The following is a 23260-nucleotide window of genomic DNA, read 5'->3' on the forward strand; positions in this document are numbered from 1 at the left end:
GTGACTATCCAGTTAGTGAAAGGAAGAAACTCTGGGATGTTCTTTCAGCAAATATGCAAGACATTTTATCTCCTCTAGCTCATGCTGTAAATACAGCAACTCCACTATTACCAACTCCTCCTGCAGATGTACCATCTGAAGTAGAACAGAAAGAAGATAAAACACTGAACCATGCAATACGTGCCTATCAGCAGAAAAACCTATACTGGCCAAGACCCTTAGAAATCAACTTTCTCCAGTTAGATGATTCCAATGATGTAGCGACCATTTCCTGTAAAATCAAAAATGTATGCATACCCTATGCTATGATCGATACAGGGTCTGACTCTTCAGTAATTTCTGAGAATGTAGCTAAGCATCTAGGTCTCAAAATGGATCGAAAAAATGTACATGCATTTAATGGTGTAGCCGGATCAACCAAAACTCTTGGCACTATCAATGAAATTCCCATAACTATCGGTAAAGGTACAAATACAGTCACTATATCAGACGAATTCTCTGTTATACCTACCGAGAAGGATCAAAATGGTAAGGACAAATCATTGCTAATACTTGGTACACAGTGGCAGTATCGTGCAGGTTGGGAACCTGTAGTAAAGGGTGAGTTTAAAGCGAATGTGAATGGACAGGTTGTCTCAATTCCTCTCTCTGTACATAAGGCACAACGTAATGTTTTTGCAGTAGATAGCCAGCCTATAAAAAAAAACTAGCTGATCGTACCTGTCAGCATTGTGGGAAGGAATTCCCATATCCTTCTAATCTTAGACAACATTTTTTACGAAAAAATCCATGTGCAGTAAAAAAGTCCCATGCAAAGTCCATGCAAAGCCCATATGCAGTTAAAATTTCCCATGCAAAGTCCATGCAAAGTCTATGCACAGTAAAAAAATCCCATGCACAGTCCACACAAAATTTGAGTGAAGCAACAGTACCCATTCGTCTATTTCTTGATGAATAATGGGAACTACGACATGGAAGCAAGTTTTTTTTCTATTTCTCGTACTTGCTTCTTCATGGTATCAATTTCATGTTGTATCTGATGATTTGTTTTGATCAATTTCTCATTTTCCCTAGTAAGGTTCTGCATGAATTGGCCAAAAGTAACCTTATTATATTCAAGCAAGTGCTTCTGAAGTATGGCAACCTCTTCACTAATCATGTCTTGTGTCATTCTGTTTCTTGGCATATATGTCTGTTTAACAGTTAGTCTTTGACGTTCTAATTTTTTCTGGTATCTTTCTACTTCATATTTCAAAAATGACTCTACCATGGAATTTACTCCACTGGCATCAGACACAGATAGTGGACTGCGCCTCCGTGTTGTAAGACGAATCCATGCCTCATGTATTACAGAAGCTGGTAACATAACTAGTAGTTTAGTGTATGCCTGATTGAAAGACATTAGTTTTTATCACGAAAAAAATTTGGAATTCCAAAGAATTCTGAAGAATTCCATGGAATATCTTGTCATATGACACCTCCCAGAAATCTGTTAGATGTCATGTGCTAATAATTGTCTTTCTCTTAGTATTGAATAATAAAATGCCTCTACTAAGTCATAAAAGGCATTTGGAATGTTTGGTACAGGGCATTTCATAAATGCATCAATACTAGTCTTAGAACTTATGACCATTTTAGCTAATGCCTTTATACTTTTTTTTGCATCCTCTATATCTTTAAAGAGACCTCTCTGAATTGTGACATGTATAAGGTCATCGATATATTCTTCACTATGTATATCATAGATTGGATCGTCTTCCATTTTAACTACTGAGAAAAAATATAATTTATTATTAATATATGCCTAAGTATCACTAAACTATTCTATATCATTCTAATATTTCTCTGGTAATCTGGTCCCTATAGCTATTTTTTCTGCTGCCTCATGATTTGTACCACGCTCAAGAAGTTTCTTATATACTTGAATACGCCAGTGTCCGAATGGTAATGAGGATATACCATCTGACCAAATCCAGCATTTTATATCGATTGGGGATAATGCCTTCTTCTCTGACTCGATTAGTGATATTACATGATTTTTTGTACGCATTCCTACATTCTTGGCATAGAAGATATTATTTTCAAACAGACAGTCCCGATATACTTGAGTCATAGGATCGAAGATTTCATCTTTTTCTACTGTATTATCTAATAAAGTTCCACCTAAAGATGGGAAATATGTGTCCTTAGCCATATCACTCATACCCTTCTTGCTTACTCCTTTATGTTTGGACTTTGTAGACTTGTCTGCCAAGACATAGTGGTAGAATTTTGCACGGATGTGGTAGGATTCAGTAATTACATTTCCAGGAGTCTCATCCTTGAAAAGCCCGATAGTCTTGGTATCATTAAGGTCAAAGAGATCTGGTCGCTCTGCCATATTCTTGTAAATATCTTCTGTCTCGACATGGTAGATAAAGGAGTCAGTATCCATATATCCAAGTCGTACTTTGTTTCCATACTTCTTTTTGACAAAACCATACCAGAAGCGGTACATTAAGAGTTTACTAAGACCAAGGACAGATGCACCAATAATGATAGGTTTATTGAGAATAACACTAGCCTTTCCCATATGTGCACCCACAAGTGTGTTGCCAAGTTGACGAGCATACTTGAAGGAGGGCTTGCGGATTTTTTTAAGGAATTTCTTCTTATCATTTTCATTGATCATTCTCATAAGCTTGACATCCTGATATTTACGTACATTCTCCATAGTCTTGCCATAGACTGAGTTATTCATGAGTTTAAAGAAGTCTTTCTCAAATGAATTCTTGGATTGTTGACGTAAATTTGTATTTTTTGCAATATAAGGAGCTAACCAGTTATCCTGATCAAATGATAGGACTTGTGTAATCTCATCTACAACCATGCCTAACTTAATGTAATACTGGAGCTCTTGGTAATGTATAACATAATCTTCATGTTTACCAAGATGTGAAACTAATTTCTCTGTTTCAGGGAATCGCCCTCCATCTAAGTTATCAACAAGTTTGGTTATATATGGACTTAACCTATCCTTTTTTACAGCTATACTATCAACTGCAGGAGGTAAATCTTGTAGATAATCATGAATCTTAAGGGGGAAGTGCGCTTTGATATTTAGGAAGTAACTACGGGTAGCATCTGGTTTTGTATTAAAAATTACATTAAGTATCTGCTTCTGCTTATCTGGATTCTGTTTGAAATATTCTGGAGATGCTTCCCATCTGTAATTACCAATAGGTAAGTACTGGCTCATAGCCCATCCATACAGATTGTTTGCATCTACATAGGAAATCCAGGTAGTAGGTTTAGAGGGATTAAAAGAGTCACCCATCTTAGGGTTATTGGCTTTTAAGAAACGGTGTCCAGCCATAGCTATTCCTCCACGTTTAGCCTTTTCAGTAAAATCATGCATGGTCATGTCAGTGAATAGCTCTATCTTGATTCCAGTCATCTTGAGCATGCCATCCCAAGAAAGTGCTGGAGCAGAGACATAATGACTTGGGTCAAGTCCATAATAATGCATCGCTATCTGTCGAAACTTTGTCCAGACATCTGCTAGGAGAAGAACATCAGTCTTAAGGTAAAGGTCATGATACTCGCCCAAGTTCTTGCAGCCAAATTCCTTCCAAACTTTTTGTGCATGTTTGTAATTATTCTGAGTGATCTTTCCTCCAAGAGTACTATAAAAGTCATGAATAGATGGGAGTTCTGTCTCCTTGAAATGATCATGTGAATCAATATATTCATAAGGATAAACCCCCTTACGTGTGATTAGATCAATATGTTCAGACGAGAAGTTTTTGAAGTGTCGCTTTGTGAGGGGTTTATCTGTCCCTAAATTCTTTGCAAGGTTTGCAAGACTGGAGGCCATGAACTGCATACTATCCAGGAATTGGAGTCTTCCATGCTTTGATTTGAAGCTTAAGATTGCATGCATTATGAGCAGCTCCACGAAACTTACCTGTGATGTGGCAGTGATCCCAAACTTTTTTGTCTTGATTGAAATTTCCATTACATATCCAACAACTAACTGCTTCAGTGAATTCCTTTTTAGCTTCCTCTGTTACAATACGTTCTACTTTTACTTCTAAAACATCATTAATCCTTCTTAATTCTTTATCAAGTCTGTGGACAAACTCTTCTATTGCATTTGGTACTCGGTATAAGAATGGCCCCATGTCTCGTCAGTTTCAATCCAGTGGACCATATAGCAGAAACTGTTAGCCTTTTGCTCCATAATCTTATGCATATTTCCACCATAGTTTTCATTACACTTTCTGTTATCAGCCTCAAAGTCTGCAATAATTACACATGGGCATACATTGTTCGGTTAAAATTCTTAAACTCCTCAAAATCATTCTTACCTTTAACTAGTAACTCAACTCTTTGTGGTGCCTCACCTAATCCAAAACACCATTCCTGATGATTAGTTAGAGATTTAGATGATGGAAAGCTTTGGAAGCACCGATTGCAAAGATACTTCTTTCCCTTGTGGGATGTATCTTTGTATATTAAAGCATCAGGATTCTTGATCCAAAGGAAGTGATTCTTCTGACCATACTTCCCTTCATCTGATTTTGTAATATCTGTAAGGGCCATGAGGTGAATGATATGCTGACGGTTGTAATTCTTACTTGCAATAACAGGTTTTGGAATACCAGTTTTCTCCTCCCATTCCCATACATTAATGGAGATCTCAGGATTGAGGTCCTCAATCTTGCTAAATATGCGTGGACAAATAGGAGTGGGCATGGGAATTGCATTGAGATTGACTTGATCCAAATATGGCTTAAATTTTTCTGCCCGAAAGATTCGCTCAAGTTTTTGTGTATGTCCATCTTTATATGCAAAGTAAGCACCTAAAGCCCCTTGCAAACATTTTTCAGAGGGCAAGCCTGTGTCCGGATCTATGAGATCTTTGTTATCTGGATTGATAGTACACTTCTTATTTGCAAGTGCCTTAGGTGTGAGAATGTATGAGCCTCCTTCTGCTCGGCGGTAAGTATACGTCTCAATAGTTAATATATCTATACTAACAATTTTCCAACCAGACCCTCCTTTCATAAATTTGACAATTTTATCCGTGATATCCACTGCTGATTTTGTTAAATGATCATCTATATCATTCTTTAAAAGAAGTACACGCATGACTCCAACTTGCTTATATGTTCCACTATTATCTGTATATGTAGCCAATATAGTGATAGCTGATTTGATTTGCCCTTTTTCTTCAAGTTCACTCTCAAGAATTTCTGTTATTTTCTAACGGGTATCAGCTATTATACTTGGGAAATATGGTATATCTCTAACATTTGGTTTAAGATCAGCTTGCCATACTGTCTTATGTTTTAGAGATTTATGTGAACGTGTAGGATCATGAACTCTTTTTACAAATTGAATATCACACCATCTTCCTCTATAATCTCCTTGCATATAAGCAAACCATTCATTATCTGTTTGGGGAGCTCTTCTTTTTCGTGGAGTATATTGATTGTAATCACCAGGTCCTGCTAACCATTTTGCTAGTTCATCAATTGATAAATTAGGAGTTTTCTCTGCAGGAGCTGGGATAACTTCAGGTATGAGTTCCTGGAGTTGCTCCGGTTGTGGTTGCAATTGTACAATCTCAGGTGTGGGATCCTGGAGTTGCTCCGGTTGTGGTTGCAATTGTACAATCTCAGGTGTGGGATCCTGGAGTTGCTCCGGTTGTGGTTGCAATTGTACAATCTCAGGTGTGGGATCCTGAGGGTTAGCTGTAGGCTTGCGTAGAAACTTTCTATTTTGATGCCCACGAAGCTTTTGTGTAGTTGCAAAAGCCTTTCCACATCTATCACAAGTTCGATTACTTGTTGCCATACTGGTTGTGTACTAATAACCTAAAAATTTTTTTCTTCAATTAATAAATTCTAAAATGTTTCCCATCTTATTACTATCAAAATCGGTATGAAAATAGGCTTCGTCAAAGAATCAGAGCAATTTATGATTAGGGTTAAATTTTGGTTAGACTTCATTGTCCCAGATTTTTTCGTATTGCAGGGGAAGCTTTACAATATGTCTAGTTGACTACCTGCTATATATTTTTTGGTTAGACCTCGGTCGGATTTTTGGTTAGACCTGTTGTCCCAGATTTTTTCGTATTGCAGAGAAAGCTTTACAATATATCTAGTTGCCTTCCTGCTATACATTTTTTGGTTAGACCTGGGTTGGATTTTTGGTTAGACTTCGCTGTCCCAGATTTTTTTGTATAGGAGGAAAAGCTTTAAAACATATCTAGTTGCCTTCCTGCTATACATTTTTGGTTAGACCTGGGTTAGATTTTTGGTTAGACTTCGCTGTCCCAGATTTTTTCGTATAGCAGGAAAAGCTTTACAATATGTCTAGTTACCTTCCTGTTAAAAATTTTTGGTTAGAGCATGAATGGCTTAAATCATCGAATGAATCCATTTTAGAGTATTATAAAAATAGTATGCCACAATGGATTGCTGAATCGTGCCATCGGTATTACAGACACTTTGTGTCCTTCATACCTTTGGCACTTATAAAGGCAATCTAATATAGCATAAAATTATGATACACTGGAATGGATCTATGCGTGGTAATAATGCCTAGGAATATATGATGTTAATCTTATCTACAACGCTTGGGGGGTTCTTTTTAGCTATCAAGTAATAACATATCGGGAATCAAGGTTAGGTGGCCTGGGGATAGAAAAACAGGTATAGTGTTATCATATCAGAAAACAAGGCTAGGTGGTCTGGGGGTACACTAAATTATGGTTAGACCTATGTGATAGCCGCTGTCCCAGAACCCCCAAGTTTGTCCTACTAATACGTATATTGATCTCATCATCACTAAAACGAGTATTCTTTTTTGATCAATTCCATAAAATCCAAGTTCAGTTTTTGAATTGGATTTTCAATACAAAATTAATTTGCATATGGATTCTAGTTTATTCACATTAAGATTTAAGCGACGTTTATGAAATAGCCATCCTAAAGTCAAAAATCCACATTCGCAAGTTGCTGAGTTAGGACATATTGCAAATAGATAACTTGCAATTCTTGGCAGGACATCTGGTTCTAGTTCAGTATTAATATATTTCCACCAATTCATGGGATTATCTTTAGCAAAACTGATATCTAGGTCAAATGGCTCTTGCTCATTAATATATTTCTGTATTTGATCATATAAAGTTTCAGCTTCGTAACGGTCGAAACCTAAATTTTTCCCGATTGAAGCTGCACATTTAATAATTCTCATAAGGGTGCATTTTTTAAATAGCACGTTTCTAAATCTGGGATCTATAAAAAAACAAGTAATATATTTATCATCATTGAACTCATCAAATCTTTCATTTATTACTTTGATACAATGACTTCAAAATGCAGAATTTAATGATTTGGGTAACTTTTTTAATGTAGCTGCAAGTCTTGCCAAGCTCAGAAAACAATCTGCAAGTGTAGCTCTTCTCGATTCTAATGAAAGTACTGCTTTTTTTAGAGGATCCAGAATAGTGCTCCTAACAGATCGGTTCAGACCAAATTTAGCTTAAATCTGATCTGATCTGATTTTTATTTTAATAGATCTGATCTGATCCGAATCTGATTAGATCTGGTTCAATTTAATCCGAATCTGGTTTGGATCCATTTGAATCCGATTTGAATCTGATCCGAATCTGGTTCGGATCTGGTCCTTGTACTAAAAAAAGGAAAGGGAACATTAATTACGTTCCCTTAAGTAAAAATAAAAAAAAACTTAAAAAAAAGAAACGAACTTACCATAGTTCGTTCTTTTTTTAAATCCTGGTCATTAATGGCTTCGTCCACGTCCAGATTTCCTAAAAAAAAAGAAAGGAAACGTTAATTATGTTCCCTTAAGTAAAATAAAAAAAACTTAAAAAAAGAAACGAACTTACCATACTTCGTTCTTTTTTTTAAATCCTGGTCATTAACATCTTAACGACTTCGTTCGTCCAGGTTTCCTAAAAAAAAGAAAGGGAACGTTAATTACGTTCCCTTAAGTAAAAATAAAAAAAAAACTTAAAAAAAGAAACGCCCTTACCATAGTTCATTCTTTTTTTAAATCCTGGTCATTAATGGCTTCATCCACGTTCAGGTTTCCTAAAAAAAAAGAAAGGGAATGTTAATTACGTTCCTTTAAGTAAAAATAAAAAAAAAACTTAAAAAAAGAAACAAACTTACCATAGTTCATTCTTTTTTTAAATCCTGGTTGTTAATGACTTCGTCCACGTCCAGGTTTCCTAAAAAAAAAGAAAGGGAACGTTATTTACATTCCCTTAAATAAAAAATAAAAAAAAGAAACAAACTTACCTAGTTCGTTCTTTTAAATCTTGGTCGTCCGGCGTCCGTTCGTCCAGAAAAGGGTTTTTAAAAAAATGAATTTTTTTTTTTTAAAAAAATTTAAAAAAAAAATCTGATCTGAAATCTGTTCAGATCGGATCAGATTTTCTCGTGTTTGATCTGATTCGATCTGAATCTGATCGGATCAGATTTTTTTTAAATCTGATCTGATCTACAGATCAAAATTTTGAAAACTGAACCGATCTGACTTGGATCAAATCTGCGAATCCCAGATCAGATCAGATTTTTTTTGGAACACTAATCCAGAATAAATCTAAGAACTCATAAATTTGAAAAAAAATTTCTCGATTGAATAATCAGTTTTATTTTGTCATTTGTTAGCACTTTATTGTGATCGCTGGCCATTTCTTTTAGTGCTGATTCCAAATTTATTACTGAATTTATGGATTCACTAGCAGTAGTCCAGCGTGTCTTGCAATATAATTTTAATCCTCCTCCACTAATTCCTTTTTCTTTAATTATTTGAGCAAGTTTTGCATTAGCCTGATGAGAACTTCTAAAAAAGGTTGTCAAAATATTAACACGTTTTAATAAACATTTCCCAAACTTCTCCTTGTTGATATCGCATGCAATTAAATTGATAGAATGTGCAACGCATCGCACATTCTCAATCTTTGGATGATTTTCATGTATAATTTTTCATGCATTACGAACATTGGCCGTATTATCGGAAACTACAGCACATATTTGATCTTCTTCAATACCTTCTATAACCTTTTCAATTACCGTAACTAAATATTTTGCAGTGTGCGAATTTTCAGACAAATCAGAAAGTTGATAAAGATATTTTTTACGTGACAGAATCATTATAATAAAGTTCCAAATTGAATGATGTGTACCAGATATCCAACCATCAAAGGCTAAATTATAAATTAATATTATATAGTAAGTAAGATTAAATAAAAATCACGTATGATAGCCTATTTAATTTAACAAACCTAACGTTAAATTCATTTCCCTTTCAAGTTCAGAATTAACTTTGAAGTTCACTTGAGCTAATTCATGTTCAAGTAGTTGATTTACTAATACTTCCCTTATTGGTGTATTGTACCTGGCATTAAGCTCTTTTATAAAGTTAATGAAAAAGGGATGTTCCACTATTCTAAACGCAATTCCGCATGCAATAAAAAATTTAACTAATGCATGATTAATTCATGTACATCTTTGTTCGTTAAGCTCTGTTGAATCATGATAATCATCCATGTTACTTTAACCTTCAGAGTATTTTCTTTTTTTGGATGACTTGGACTTATCTTGCTGTTCCATTACTTTAGTCATATACCTTTTAACAACTGCTGCTGATGCATCTGGACAATGGTTTGAAAGATGCTCTTCAAGCTTTGAAACTTCACCGCGTGACCATGTATTCTTACAGTACTTGCAGGAGGCGGCAAATTTGCCAGAACCAACAGCTTCTCCTTTATTAATATCTTCCCAAATGCTATTAGATGGCTGACCTCCTCTATTTTTCTTTTTAATGGGTGAATCTTCTATGTGATCAGTTATTTGAAACAGTTTATTATTAATTTTATTATTAAGAAAATGGAAAAAAGTAAAAGGAACTTTAGTTCAGTGTTAAAAGAGATGATGGAATTGGGTTTATTAAATGCATGTTACGCATTTTCCTTTAATGAATATAAGCCCCTTAAAAAAAACTGCAAGAACGTGTAATATTATAATATTAATATGGAAGTTAGAAATGAAAATTCTATCATTAGATAAAGCTTAAAAGAACTAAGACGACGGTAAAATATTGAAGTTTAATCTTTTATCTGTAGATTAAGTGGGATACCACACTATAATATAATTATATTATAGTGTGGTATCCCACTTGGACTAGGTTATAGTACCACGCTATAATCTAAATACCATACTATAATCTGAATACCACGTTATATTCTAGATACCACACTATAATCCAAATACCACACTATAATCTAAATACTACACTAAAATCTAAATATCACACTATAACCTAAATATCATGCTATAATCTAATTACTATGACCTAATTACCACGCTTTAATCTGAATACATAATCTGGCTACCACACTATAATCTACCCCTTTTATTTTGATGCTATCTCTATTCACATTCTAGCTATATTTTTATACCTTTCTTGATATCTGTATTTTTCTCTTATGTATGATTTTATTACCACGTTATAATCTAAATACCCCCCACACTTTAACCTAGGTACCTCTCTTTTCTTCCTGTTTCTACTCTATTTGTAATTTAAGTTATATATTGTTGATACTGACCTTTCACGTCTGATTGAATGTCAAATTCTATATTGAAGTACTTACCCTTTGTGCCTATTTGGTTGCCTTTCTAGATGCTGAAATGTGGTAAAAAAATATGGTGTCGGGTGGTGCAGTAAATTCGTGATTAATTTTGGCTGACATTATGACATAATTCTGGTCAGTCTTTAGGGCATATAATTCAGGATTCAGCTTGGCGCCATGGTAGTAACCTAATAGTATCCTGGAACTGTCATGGAACTGGCAGGGAACTGGCAGGGGATTACCATGGAAATGTTATGGAACTGGTAGTTTGCCAGCTTGAATGCCAAATTATTATGTCCAGAGGCTGATTTTATGGAATAGTACTGGCTGAAATTATGGAGCGAATCTTGACTGCGCCTTACTGCGCCTACTGCACCGGTCACGTGATCCTGTTACGGCACCGAACACCCTCTGTCATAATATAGCAAATTTAGTTAACCAGTTGTCACTAGTTCCGTATACTATGGTCGTTGCCAGAAGTGCGCCGATTTTGTAATCCTATTTGTTGCCGGTGAGATCCCCCAATTCCCTCTGTCATCAATTTACAGAGTTGCCACATCGAACGGGCATTCCCATGGTCGAACGAATGAATAAACGAACGAACGAACAATTAAACGAATAAGCAAATAATCAACGGCATAATTAACAATCAACATAATCAACGAACAACATACAACAACGTATAACAGCAACATTCTTGGTTCACAACGTAAATAGCGTTAGTAATACAAAACATCAAATGATATAAAATAAAATTAACTTCTCTAAATTTTCCCCAACTTATATCCACTTTTACCTTTAACTTCAAACTTCGATAGCTCTCGCTACGAATTATTACTTTTCAAAAATGTATATTTAATTCATCTTAAAATTTTCATTTTATTCAATTAAAATTAATTAAGCAGACATTAATTAAAGTTTAGGGCGAACCTATTACCTTTAATTAATATTGAACTTTACTAACAAATAATTAAATGAAACTTATATTTTTATTGAGTTCTGTGGATGAGAACTGTGGAATTACTTTGAATTCCGTTCTCTATTTATACAAATTTACACTACTTTCTATTCTATCTATATACTATCTTTTATATTCTTTTTACATATTATCTTTGAACTATCTTTCTAATATACTATCTATATTTTAAATACGCTATCTTTTAATTAAGGTTGCTTGCCGAAACCTAGGGGTTTAGGCAAGATGGCGTTTCGCTGAAAAGCGAAATTCTGCCAAAACTATATTAAAGTTATATTAAAAAACTGGCGAAACTTTGGAGAAAGGTGAAACTGCCGAAACTTATTATAAATGCCGAAACTGCCGAAACTCTGCCGAAACTATAATAAATCTATAGTAAAATTTTGACGAAACTAATCGTAGGATTTTGAAGAGGTTTAGACAAGCAACCTTACTTTTAATATGCTATCTTTTATATATATATATTATCTTTTATAATATCTTTGTATTATCTTTTTATGTTATCTTTATATTATTTTATGTTCTTTAATCTTTCTGACATTATTTTATATGTTCTTTCAATCCGCTTTATGTGTTTTACTTATAATCTATCTTTTGTGGCTTATAATTATTCTTTCTTATCGTTCTTATTGTTAAAGATTGCTAAGCCCCAATTGATCGACTCTATTTATCCTATTGGTTCTTTGTCAATCATTTGATAAATATTACATCATGTAGATCATTACTCTTCCTAAATGTTTATCCTTTTCGGCTAATTATTTATCCATCTACGCCAATTCATAATTAATTTGTTCGTTCTTAACATTTGGCAATTACGTTTGGTAGTTGAATTTTATCATCTTTTCATGCTTGATATTCGACCGTTTACACCAGTTTATGTATGCCAACTTCGTGTCCCTAGTAAAAGTAAAGTTGTGGCCGAATTTATGGAATATTACGTCATCAAAATTGAACAAAAATCTATTGCGCCAAAAATAATAATAAAATTTGTCTAACTTTAATATCGATTTTGGGTATTCTATTGGGCGTGCAATTTGTATTAGCTTGGCCAGCCCATTTGTTTGCTAAGAAGTACACCATCTTGTGGTCTAACTATTGCGCCAGTATATGTATGCCGATTTCGTGTCCCGAGATTTGAATCATTAGAACGCATTTATATTATATTTTACCACATTTTCAGGCATATTAGGATATAAATTGGGACGATTTTTTGTTGTCATCGGCTGTCACTAGTGTCACTAGTTCTGAATACTAACTGGTGACAGAACTAGTGACAGCTTTGTTATCTTTCTTGAGATTATTAGGCTATTTTATTTCTTTCTTGATTAGTGTCACTAGTGTCACTAGTAAAAGAGTAATAAATTAGAAAAAAAAATCAAATTTTTTCTATGCTACCTACTTTACACAAGATATATTATAATAAATGTATGCTATAAAAAAAATAAAAAAAGTTAAGGAACTCAGATTTTTTCCAGTGACACTAGTGACACTAGTGACATCCATCAAGAAAGGTTTCTTTCGGTCTAGAATTCCTAAAGAGCCTATTATCTGCGTCACTAGTTCTGTCACTAGCTTTTTTTTTCTAGTGATACGATCTCTTTGGGATCCACTAGTGACAAGTTATAATATTTTCGTTTACCTCTAAATTACCTATCGGTATCTCCGCCGAAGCCATCTTAGCCTGCTTTTTCCGATGATAATGTTCCTTCGATCTATGTTTTTTTACATGTGTATCGCAATAGTCATATCTGGATCTTGTCATCTCATCACATCCGCTTTCTTTGCAAGCAACTTGCCTAGAATCCTGATGGACTTTACATCCCTTTGGAGAATAGCATCTCCGATTGCACTCTTCTCCAGTCCTAAGTATATATGGACAATAATAAAAATTCCAGGATGGATCCTTTGCTTTAGCGCCTTCGGCCTGGGATCATTTCTCCTTTTTTCTGCCTCCTATTTGTTATATATCAATTAATAATGTCAGGGAATTATTTTCATTTTAAACATTTTTCTTACGAATAATATACCTCGAGTTTTGGTATAACTATAAATTATTGTAAATTGCTTAAGAAAAAATGACCCAATCTGAGCTTTCAGAGTTCCTCTCTGACGCGCCCGCCCTGTTTTGCTTAGAGGCCGAAAAAGATAAAACATCAGGTCGGGTAATCAGATATGGAAGTGAGAATTACTTGTCGGGCCTTCCAACTCGTGATGAACTAGTTGCGAGAAACAATGGGGGCTCGACTTCACCTCTCAATGACGAAATAGCGAACCATTGAGGTATTCCATTCATGCCAGTCGACATAGGAGAAGCTAAAGAATATTTTAATCAAATTCCTCATTATATTCTTCGCCTCTATGGGTATCTCGTCAATGGCCAGAAAGCAGTTGTCGCCATTATTGGTATCAAGGTATTTTTCGATATTCGTGTTCCCAACAATACAAGTATCCCTAAATTCTGGTCTAAAGTGAAGGGCATCCTTGCTACTGGGAAATACAACGAGGGGAAGACCGTAAACATGAATCTAATCCAGATGGAATGTATAAAGGCATATCCTATTCGTGGATACCATGCAGAAAAAAAGCCATATCTTCACATTGTCACACCTAATAAAGATCTAAGGTTCACCGCTCTCGATATTATCTCAAGCTACAATTCAAAGGTTGATCTTGAATGTAAAATAGAGACAGCTTCAGACGATACAGGCACATATTATCGTAAAGTTGCGAGAGAGTATAGAATACCTCTTTCCGGGTGGGATTAATAAGTGATTATAGATATAATTTCAGTGCACCTTATTATGCGAAATCCCAACATTGTCCACAGGCATTTTATGTCCACATTGAAAACTTTCATCCTATAGACAATTTTGAACTATTTTACAAAATATACCCATCTTCTCTCTTTACCCATGATCGAGCATTAGTCCTAACATGGGATATAGAAACATATAACTCGCGTGGGTCAGGAAACTTCCCAGAAGCTAAAAATGACACATCTCAAGTTTTTGTGATCTGTATAACCCTGCATTGGAAAGATGATCTGATCCCCTTAGAGCGGATATGTTTAGTTGATGTAGAAACAGAACCAGACCCGCGCTGAATTACGATTATATGCAGAAACCAGACTAATATAATAAAGGCGTTCGCTTTATGTTGAAAATCTTTTGCCCCAGACATCAAACTTGGATTTAATGATTCAGGATACGACTGGCCTTTCATTGTGGAAAAAGCTACCAAATTAAATGTTCTCGAGTGGATGGTCTAGCGAATGTCGGCAAACCCGCATAAGAAAGCTGATGCTGAATCTATCCTCACTTGGAATTATTTTGGCGGAAAAAGGAAGCCACTAACTAATGGTTTCTTCCGAAGGGACCAGTACGTAAAGAAAGAGAACAGAGGTCCCAAAAAAGCGTTAGGACGAGAATCTATCAATATCAAAATCAATCCCTCTTTGACTTTCGAATCCTCCTTTCTTAAACTTCCGGGGTGTGTACTGATCGATGTTCGCGCAAGTTTTATGCAACTTCACCCCCGCTTTGAGAAAACATCACTAAAATACTTCTTAGAAAAATATGGTCTCGATGGTAAAGCCGATATGCCCATGAGCAAATCATGGAAGTATTATTCAGAAGCGAAAGACAGGGCTTCTGACTCTTCCAAAAAACATATGCATGAAATCATAAATTATTGTGTTATAGATGCTTTACGTTGTCAGGAGCTCATGGTCAAATCTAATGTTATAAATGATTACAGAGAGGTGGCCTCAATCGCTCATATATTATTATTCGACTCACATTATTATGCTATAGGAACGAAAGTATCCAATCTCTTAGGCGCTGAAGCTTGGGCGCAGGACATTCTATACACCACGAAAATTTCCAATCAGAAAGCATTTGGGAAGTTTCCAGGAGCGTATGTGTTCCCGCCAGAAAAGGGTCTTGAAAATAAGCGCCCTGTCACTGGTTTAGACTTTAGATCCTTGTATCCTAGCATAATTATGACTTACAACCTCTCACCAGAGAAGATGGTCTCAACACTTTCGGAAGTAGATAAGTTAAAGAGAAAGAATAAAGTGCTTCACAGTATCGAGTTCAAGTATGGCGGTAAACCTGTGCGAGCCTGGACCATACGGCATGGAAATAAATCTGATCAGGAAGGTCTATTTACAAAAATATTGAAAATCTGCTCAATATACGGAATGAATTAAAGGCCCAACTTAAAGTTCTCGGAAAGAAAAAGGAATATATGGGGAAAGTTAAAAGTAAAATGGATTCAGCTGGCGGATCTTTCCTGGTAGTGGACGCAATCAAAGATGTTCTATCCTCTGTAAAAAATACTGAGAGGCACGCAGAGATGACCAAGATCCTAAGTCCCTTTATTATTCTGGAGGAGCGCTCTGATAGAGCTGATTTATCATATGATGATTTTATGAAAGAATATAGTTCTATTTGTTTTGAATACAATTCTTTAAATTCGAAGCAGAAGGCGATTAAATTATATATGAATTCGTTCTATGGTGTGACCGGCCAAAGTGATTCCCCGTTCTATACACTAGCACTTGCTGAGGGTGTTACTTCAGCTGGGCGAGAGAATATCAAACTCGTCGCAGAATTCATGAAAAAGAAGGGCTTTGGGATAAAATACGGGGATACTGATTCCCTATATCTCACTTGCCCAGATTCTTGTTATGAGAAATGTGATCTGGCCTACAATGGCGGGAAAGGCACAATTTCGAAACTAGAGTACTGGACCGAAATGGTCACAATTACTATGGGCGTAATGGAGAAATTGCGTAATGAAGTAAACAGTTTTCTTAGGCTAAAAACCAGATCGGGTTATCTCGAAATGGCTTATGAAGAAGTGCTATTCCCAGTAGTCTTCACTGGAAAGAAAAAATATTTCAGCACCAAGCATGAAAATGCAGTAAATTTCAGTCTGGAGGACCCTTTCATAAGAGGAATTGATACTGTAAAACAAGGCAAATCCCAGCTTTTCAAAACCATAGGAGATCGGATTATGAATGAAGTTAGGGATATCAACAACGAGCACTCTCTCCATAAAATTGTTGAGAACGTTCTTAGGGACGCTATAATTAATACTGAGCAATGGAATTTCGAACAGTTTATAGAGACTGATGCATGGAAACCTGATGTAAATAATATTAGCGTCCAACGTTTTATAGGAAGAATGAGAGGAAAATATGATAGTAAAATTCCGATACCAGGTGAGCGCTTTAGTTATGTAATAACCCATCCTGATACTACCTTCGATTTACATGGTAGAAAGTTAAAACCAACTAAAGGCGAAAAAATGGAATTCGCCGATGTAGCTAAGGAATTGGGTAAGGAACTAGATTTATACCATTATTTCAAAAAAACTATTATTGGTCTCTATGCCCGATTTATCATGTATGACAAGATGTATGAGCCAGAACCCTCAAGTCGAATCATGCGAATCAAAGACCTGGATGAGAAATATAAGCAAATTGATGACTATGCTCAAAACAAGGCCAAGTCATGGCTTGAGGGATTCGTAAAAGAAAATATCATAGTCAATGGTGTTACTTCCAAGATGATAGAATCTCGTGGGATTGCTTATAAGCGTGCTTATAGAACTGCGGTCAAAAAGGCACAAGAAATGTTATATCATAAGATAGGGTACTTATACGAAATATTTCATGGCGAATGGCTTAGCTACGAGATTTTTATGGGAAGTAATCCTATTGAGATATTATGGGAGAGATTCATGAAATGCGCTAGGAAACTTACAAAAGATAAAAACCTCTCGGTGGATGGCGAAATGAAGGAAAAAATATGCTCTGATTTTGCTCGATATCCTAGTGAGCTTGCAAAATGTATTGAAGGGTATAATTTATTCTTTCACAAATTGGTCTATCATATGCGTTATAAAGAGCATATATCCATACCAGAAAAAATTGGCCCAGTCTCGTCTATGCAAAAAAATGAGATAATTACTGACTTACCAGCCTTACCTCACATATCAGAAATTGAGGCGCTAGATGACATTACTAATTTATGGTATTTCTATCTTGAAGGTGTGGTCGAGCCGGAGGTGTTAAAGCAAAGCACTTAAATGAATTATATGGATAGTACTCTTAGCCGAAATTCCCACAATCTGCTAAGAGAACTTATACAATATTATTTATATTTTTTTTTCTTGTGCAATAATACTGGCTAACTTCAATTCCTATATTCGATCTAGCCACGAGATGACCTATTCCGACCTCTGATTACACACCCAGCCTCACGCTTGTGCTGATCATATATCCCAACCTCAGATATGCCCGGAGATGATCATTAGTATTTTAATTTAGCAAAACTTCGTTAACAATATTAACGATCAGCTGAAAAATCCACATATTTTAAAGATAAGCTTTATTGGTATAATGGCCAAACTACGTGACCAAGTTTCCCAGTACATAGGCTTCGAACCCAACAAAATCTATCTCCCGATCACAGAAGATGATAGATGATTATTTCGCAAAATAATAGCGGATCAGGAAGGGATGAGAGATATCGTAATAGATGACTATCAATATTTACTACAACACGGTCATAATGGTAAGGGAGGTAACCGGATCCATATTGGATGGTTGTTTGCATGTACACTGGCCCAAGCTAAAAAGATATTAATAAATCTGCCCGAAGATTTATCAAAAAAGGTATTAGCTCACATCCAAAGAAGATTCAGAAAAGTCCCGCTCACGCCAGTACTTATACGGTAGTCGATTAGGTATTGAGATAATAAATATCCGGCCTATTTATATATTTTTTGTGTGTGAAATATCGATCATTTTTTTTATTCATACCTCATGGATTCCACCATTTCCTGACCACGAGCCATATAACTACAATCAGTAGTAAGGCAAGCATGGAATATGTTATCATCGGCGACATTAAAGAACTCGCAACGACAGGAATAGCCGGTGTTAGAGGTATTTCTTGGAACAATAGTACTGCTTCTGCGCCATCCGATTCCAAAGGAATCCCCTCACTCAAAATTATTTGGGACGAAGTATTTTTCTTTAACGCTAACTGGTCTCTGAGGGGCCTATTTTCTTCCATTAAATTTGATCGCGCCGAATACAAAGCATCTATTTCTCAACTGGCTATCTCATGTGTCGCTACTATCCCTTTTTCCATACATTCTATTGTATATTTTTTCGAATTACGGTCCTCATTCGCTCATTCCAATTCAAGCCTGAGAGATTCTATTTCAGATGAGCTTATTTGGGCCGGCTTTTCTACCACCCCTCCCGTTGCATCCAAATCATGATATGTACGCTCTAGATCTATTTCCTCCAACTTACCTTCCAATTCGCGTATTTTAGTTTCAAGAGAAAGAATCTGGACCTTGTCAGTGGACGAAGCTTTCTGGGCCAAAGTTGCCTCTCTTTTTAGTGTTTTAATATTCGATTTGAGCGATTTGATTTTGGCAGTATATTTGGCTTCAAGTTCACGTTAACTTTCAGAATGAGACTTCCGTTCAGAAATGAGTTGGGATCTAACTTTAGTACTGGACGCATTTAACTGGCTAATCTTATTTCCAATATCCTCCTCTCGCTCCGAATACTCTGAATTTTTAGCCAACAACTTTTCACAAAGATCATTAATTTCGGCTTTAGAACTAAGAGTGGTATACAATTTTTTTTTGAGTTCTTGCTCATATGCACTACCAAGCCGATGACCTTTATTATTAATTTCTTTCAAGGTATACACATTGGTTATAGCCTTTTTTTTCAGCTTAGTTGCTAGTATATTAAAAAAACATGCGATTGAAAATTTTTTACTTGGCAAATTTTTTAGACCGAATATATTGAATACACCGAATACACCAAATCTACCAAAAATATATCGATAATACCAAACAGAAATTGAACAAATACCGAAAAAATATCGAAAATATACCGGTAATTTTTCGAAAGATTTTTTTTGTCTATTTGTAAAAAATACTTCAGTATTTGCGTTCAGATGCAACCCCCTATCTGCTGAAGATATCCAGGATATTATTAAAGCTAAAAATTCAATGAAGCGGGCATCAGAAGTCATGGCTAACAAATACAAAATATCAACACGGCGGGTGTATCAAATTTGGAGAGGAGCTCACCCACCAATAGACCCTAAAGATATAAAACCACTGTCAGAAGAACCTGGTTCGTATCAGCAAGCAGATCCTGTGGAATGCAATGTTATTTCTAAGAGTAAGGTAAAAAAGACCGGAGGAAAGAAACCCAAGTCCAAATCCGTTAGAATCTCTGAACCATCTATTACCCAGAATCAGCCAACGTCTACAAGCCCAGAGGGTTCTGAAGGTTTAAATATTAGCAGAGAGGATCTGAATGCATTTTATGAAAAAGAAGCTAAGAGAGACGAAAAAAATAAAGCAGAGGTGAATAGACGTCTAGCCGTGTAGAAGATATTTCCCATTTAGTTTATCATAGCGTACTAATAATTTCTCACACGATTCGTTAAGATCCTCTTTAGACTTAAGAGCGCTAAATAACATTTTTTCAAGCTTCTCATAACTCACTTTTTTTTTAATACGCCATCCTCACTTAAGTCCTGCGAAATGCAGTCTGGGATCATGGAATCGTCACATTCAGGAGTAATGTTCGCGCAATTCACCTCAAGCTTGTTCTTGACCTTATGCATATTAATTGGGATAAAAAATTCCTTACCATTACACTCTAGTCTCAATTCCCGCTTTGATGCAAGTAAATCATAATTATATTTATCAAGAAGTGTGTTGGGTAAAATTAGCATCAGCTTAGGATACTTAACTACAGCAAAATCAGCATATATAGTACATCCGGGAGCAAAATTTACTGGGACATTTCGGACAGTACCAAGAGATTCTATAGGAATGGTAGCGATGCCTCTAAGGTCATGTTTTTCTTTTGTATCGATTTCCAGCTTTGATCGTTCAGATATATCTTCAGACATGATCGGAAAATTAGCACCAGGATCAACTGTGCCTGCCGGAATCACTAGACGCTTAATTTTACATTTAACGGTGACAACATCTGTGGTGGGTTCTTTTTTCCGAATAAAATTTATCTCCATGGGTCCATCCAAAATATCCTCTTCATCTGAATCTTGAGCTGAGGCAGGTACACACTTTTTAGCCTGCTGAATTATGTACGGAAGATAATTCTCAAATTCGATCTGAATGATTTTTCGAATAGTTTCTTCTAAAGACACATGCTTACCATGACTATCTTTATCTGATGAGGCATTATGGGTGGAAGACAAATTATTGTCTTGCTTTACCTTACAAAGCTCGGATTTACTAGAGACCTTAGACTTTGAGGATTTATCGGGATATCCACGTTGCCCAGCGGGTTCTAAAGGGATCGCGTAATTCACTTTTTTTTTCCATGAGTTATGTAAACATTCATATCGCGTTTTCCGGGGTCTGAACTGGCTGACGAATTATCAGAGTTATAATCATTGTCCTCAGGTTTTGATGTATCATCATCAGAAAAAATGGGATCAGACTGTTCATCTACTGTAGCCATATGAACTCGACTACTTCTGGATTTGGAATCTTTAGTGAGTTTATCCAATAAGGCTTTGATTTTTCCTAATCTTTTTTCTAATCCTCCAAAAGGTAAGGACTCCGAGCGTTGACGCTGAGATGTTTTGGCACCTCTGGTATTATTTCTATCAAATTTGGCTAAGTGGGCTTCAATTCATTCTAATCTTTTTTCCAATCCTTTATTATTATAGTCTGAGGATTCTGAATACCGATACTGAGCTGATTTGGTATCTTCTCTTATGAGTTTGGTGAGTTTGGCTAAATTAATTTCGATTACTCCTAATCTTTTTTCCAATTCTTGGTTAATATGACTATCAAGGATTGAAGCATTATTCGAATTAATTACATTTTCAGGTAGTTGTAAGCATTGGGCAAGTTTAGAATGCATCTGCATTGATTTCGCTAACTGTGCTTCCAAAGAAGCTATTTTGGAATTTAACTTTTCAAAAATAGCGGAGGTTTCATTATTCTGGAGGTGTACTTGAGCCGGTTGTGCTAGTTGGGCCTGTAGAGAAGCTAATTGGAAATTTAACTTTTCAATCTCAGCTGAAGAATTATTCTGATAATTTTGGTTTCCATTTAAATTGGGAGCACTCCAGCCACATGTCTTTTAGATTTGTAAAAAATGCATTAATACCAGCAGGAGCGACAGCTCGCATCCATGTATAAAGATCACCTGATAAGTGGTTCTTAAGAAATCCTATAGTTTGTGCATCATTATCTGCTACACCTAATAATAAAGGTCAGATTCTTTTTTCATAAGTATCTGGCGAGTCTGTGGGTAGAAATTTTTCTTGAGTTAATCTTTGAAGTGCCGACTGCCGACTACCTACTGTTTCTCGTTGATAATGTGATCTCATCCAAGCGTCATCGGGCTGGGTGTGGGAGGTGCAAGCACCACCCACCTCCGGGTCTACGACCCATCGCAGTACCTATATCCCCCCTACGGGAGATCAGGAATCTCCTATATCTGTCACCATCTGTCAATAACATCAGTCATATAACAATATACTAAAAAAGGATAAAATAAGGGAAAAGAGAGGAAAATACGATAGAATCAGAGGGGTATGACAGATATGACGGATATGACAGATGTTTCAGAAAAATTGGGAGAGGGGTATCCCCAGAAAAAAGTTTTGATTTTACCCCCCAGATCTGTCATTCTGTCATAGTTCTGTCATATGATCAGGATTCCGTCTAATAATCTGTTGGAAGCAGTGAGATAGCAAACCAGATAAGTTAGCAGGTAAGCCCCTAGAAGGTCTATAAAGCCAGTAAGACTAACCCCGTCCCGCCCCCATCAGAAAAAATAAGTAATTGAACAATGGGTATACCATAAGTAACCTATAAGGACAGATAACATGTATACCCCGCACGCAGTATCAGTAATTCCCGAACTTGTAAGCCATATCCTGGAACACATTCCAAGTAGCAATTTTGGGCCACATCTTTTAGAAGTCAGCCCAATCTGGAGAGCTGAAGCTGAACGAGTACTCTGGAAGCGGCATAAAAAAGCCGAGGAGGCATACGACAGGGCAGTAGAAAAGAAGGAAAAAGCAAATGATGCTCTTGGCCAATCATTGGAGGAGGAGGGTATCCTCCGTGAACTTGAATGGAAGGCGTATCAAAAGGCTTGTAAAGAGTTAACGGACACTAGAAAAAAGCTAACTATAGTAAAAGGAGCTCTTGAGCGGTTTGGATTTCAGATATATGTAGTTTGAAAAAGGGGAAGGGAAGATTTAGAGCAGTCGTAAAGGTTCGTGGTTTATAGTTTTTTTTTACCCCTAGAAGATAACCAGATATAACCAGAGGACCGCAGAATCGCAGGACCATAGGACTACAGGAGGGTAAATTGGTAGGAGTGCAGATCTTTGGAAAAATATTCGGCAATTGAAGATTAGGTAACTATAAATTAGTACTCGATTTGATAGAACAAAAAATGACTGCCCAAACTAGCACTCAAGCTCAAGTTATCCCCAAGTTCGGTGAACAGAAGAAGGCTTTTAGTATTGATGAGCTTAAACGGCTCATTAACGCTGCAAAGAATATGAGGGATCTCAATCAAGCTAAAG

General features: G+C 36.0%; 7 protein-coding genes across 7 annotated transcripts; 3 read left to right on the forward strand and 4 right to left on the reverse strand.

The window, feature by feature from the left end:
- Positions 1 to 1492: 1492 nt before the first annotated feature.
- Positions 1493 to 1762, reverse strand: OCT59_029313 (uncharacterized protein; the record flags this gene model as incomplete). Its single annotated transcript, XM_066143063.1, has 1 exon — positions 1493 to 1762. One exon carries the CDS (start codon positions 1760 to 1762, stop codon positions 1493 to 1495), a length of 270 nt encoding a protein of 89 aa, XP_065994619.1.
- A 72-nt stretch (positions 1763 to 1834) lies between these two features.
- Positions 1835 to 3238, reverse strand: OCT59_029314 (uncharacterized protein; the record flags this gene model as incomplete). Its single annotated transcript, XM_066143072.1, has 1 exon — positions 1835 to 3238. One exon carries the CDS (start codon positions 3236 to 3238, stop codon positions 1835 to 1837), a length of 1404 nt encoding a protein of 467 aa, XP_065994620.1.
- Positions 3239 to 3866: 628 nt separating this feature from the next.
- On the reverse strand, positions 3867 to 4163 carry OCT59_029315 (uncharacterized protein; the record flags this gene model as incomplete). The annotated part of the gene is made up of 1 exon (XM_066143078.1): positions 3867 to 4163. The coding sequence occupies one exon, from the start codon at positions 4161 to 4163 to the stop codon at positions 3867 to 3869; it is 297 nt and encodes a 98-aa protein (XP_065994621.1).
- An 11733-nt stretch (positions 4164 to 15896) lies between these two features.
- OCT59_029316 (uncharacterized protein) lies at positions 15897 to 17723 on the forward strand (the record flags this gene model as incomplete). The annotated part of the gene is made up of 1 exon (XM_066143105.1): positions 15897 to 17723. One exon carries the CDS (start codon positions 15897 to 15899, stop codon positions 17721 to 17723), a length of 1827 nt encoding a protein of 608 aa, XP_065994622.1.
- Positions 17724 to 19676: 1953 nt separating this feature from the next.
- Positions 19677 to 20063, forward strand: OCT59_029317 (uncharacterized protein; the record flags this gene model as incomplete). Its single annotated transcript, XM_066143109.1, has 1 exon — positions 19677 to 20063. One exon carries the CDS (start codon positions 19677 to 19679, stop codon positions 20061 to 20063), a length of 387 nt encoding a protein of 128 aa, XP_065994623.1.
- A 113-nt stretch (positions 20064 to 20176) lies between these two features.
- OCT59_029318 (uncharacterized protein) lies at positions 20177 to 22048 on the reverse strand (the record flags this gene model as incomplete). Its single annotated transcript, XM_066143112.1, has 4 exons — positions 20177 to 20994; positions 21072 to 21313; positions 21398 to 21795; positions 22022 to 22048. The coding sequence occupies 4 exons, from the start codon at positions 22046 to 22048 to the stop codon at positions 20177 to 20179; spliced, it is 1485 nt and encodes a 494-aa protein (XP_065994624.1).
- Positions 22049 to 22549: 501 nt separating this feature from the next.
- Positions 22550 to 22909, forward strand: OCT59_029319 (uncharacterized protein; the record flags this gene model as incomplete). The annotated part of the gene is made up of 1 exon (XM_066143120.1): positions 22550 to 22909. One exon carries the CDS (start codon positions 22550 to 22552, stop codon positions 22907 to 22909), a length of 360 nt encoding a protein of 119 aa, XP_065994625.1.
- Between the last annotated feature and the right edge of the window lie 351 nt (positions 22910 to 23260).

The sequence above is a fragment of the Rhizophagus irregularis genome, chromosome 9, assembly GCF_026210795.1.
Source record: "Rhizophagus irregularis chromosome 9, complete sequence".
Classification (NCBI taxonomy): Eukaryota; Fungi; Glomeromycota; class Glomeromycetes; order Glomerales; family Glomeraceae; genus Rhizophagus; species Rhizophagus irregularis.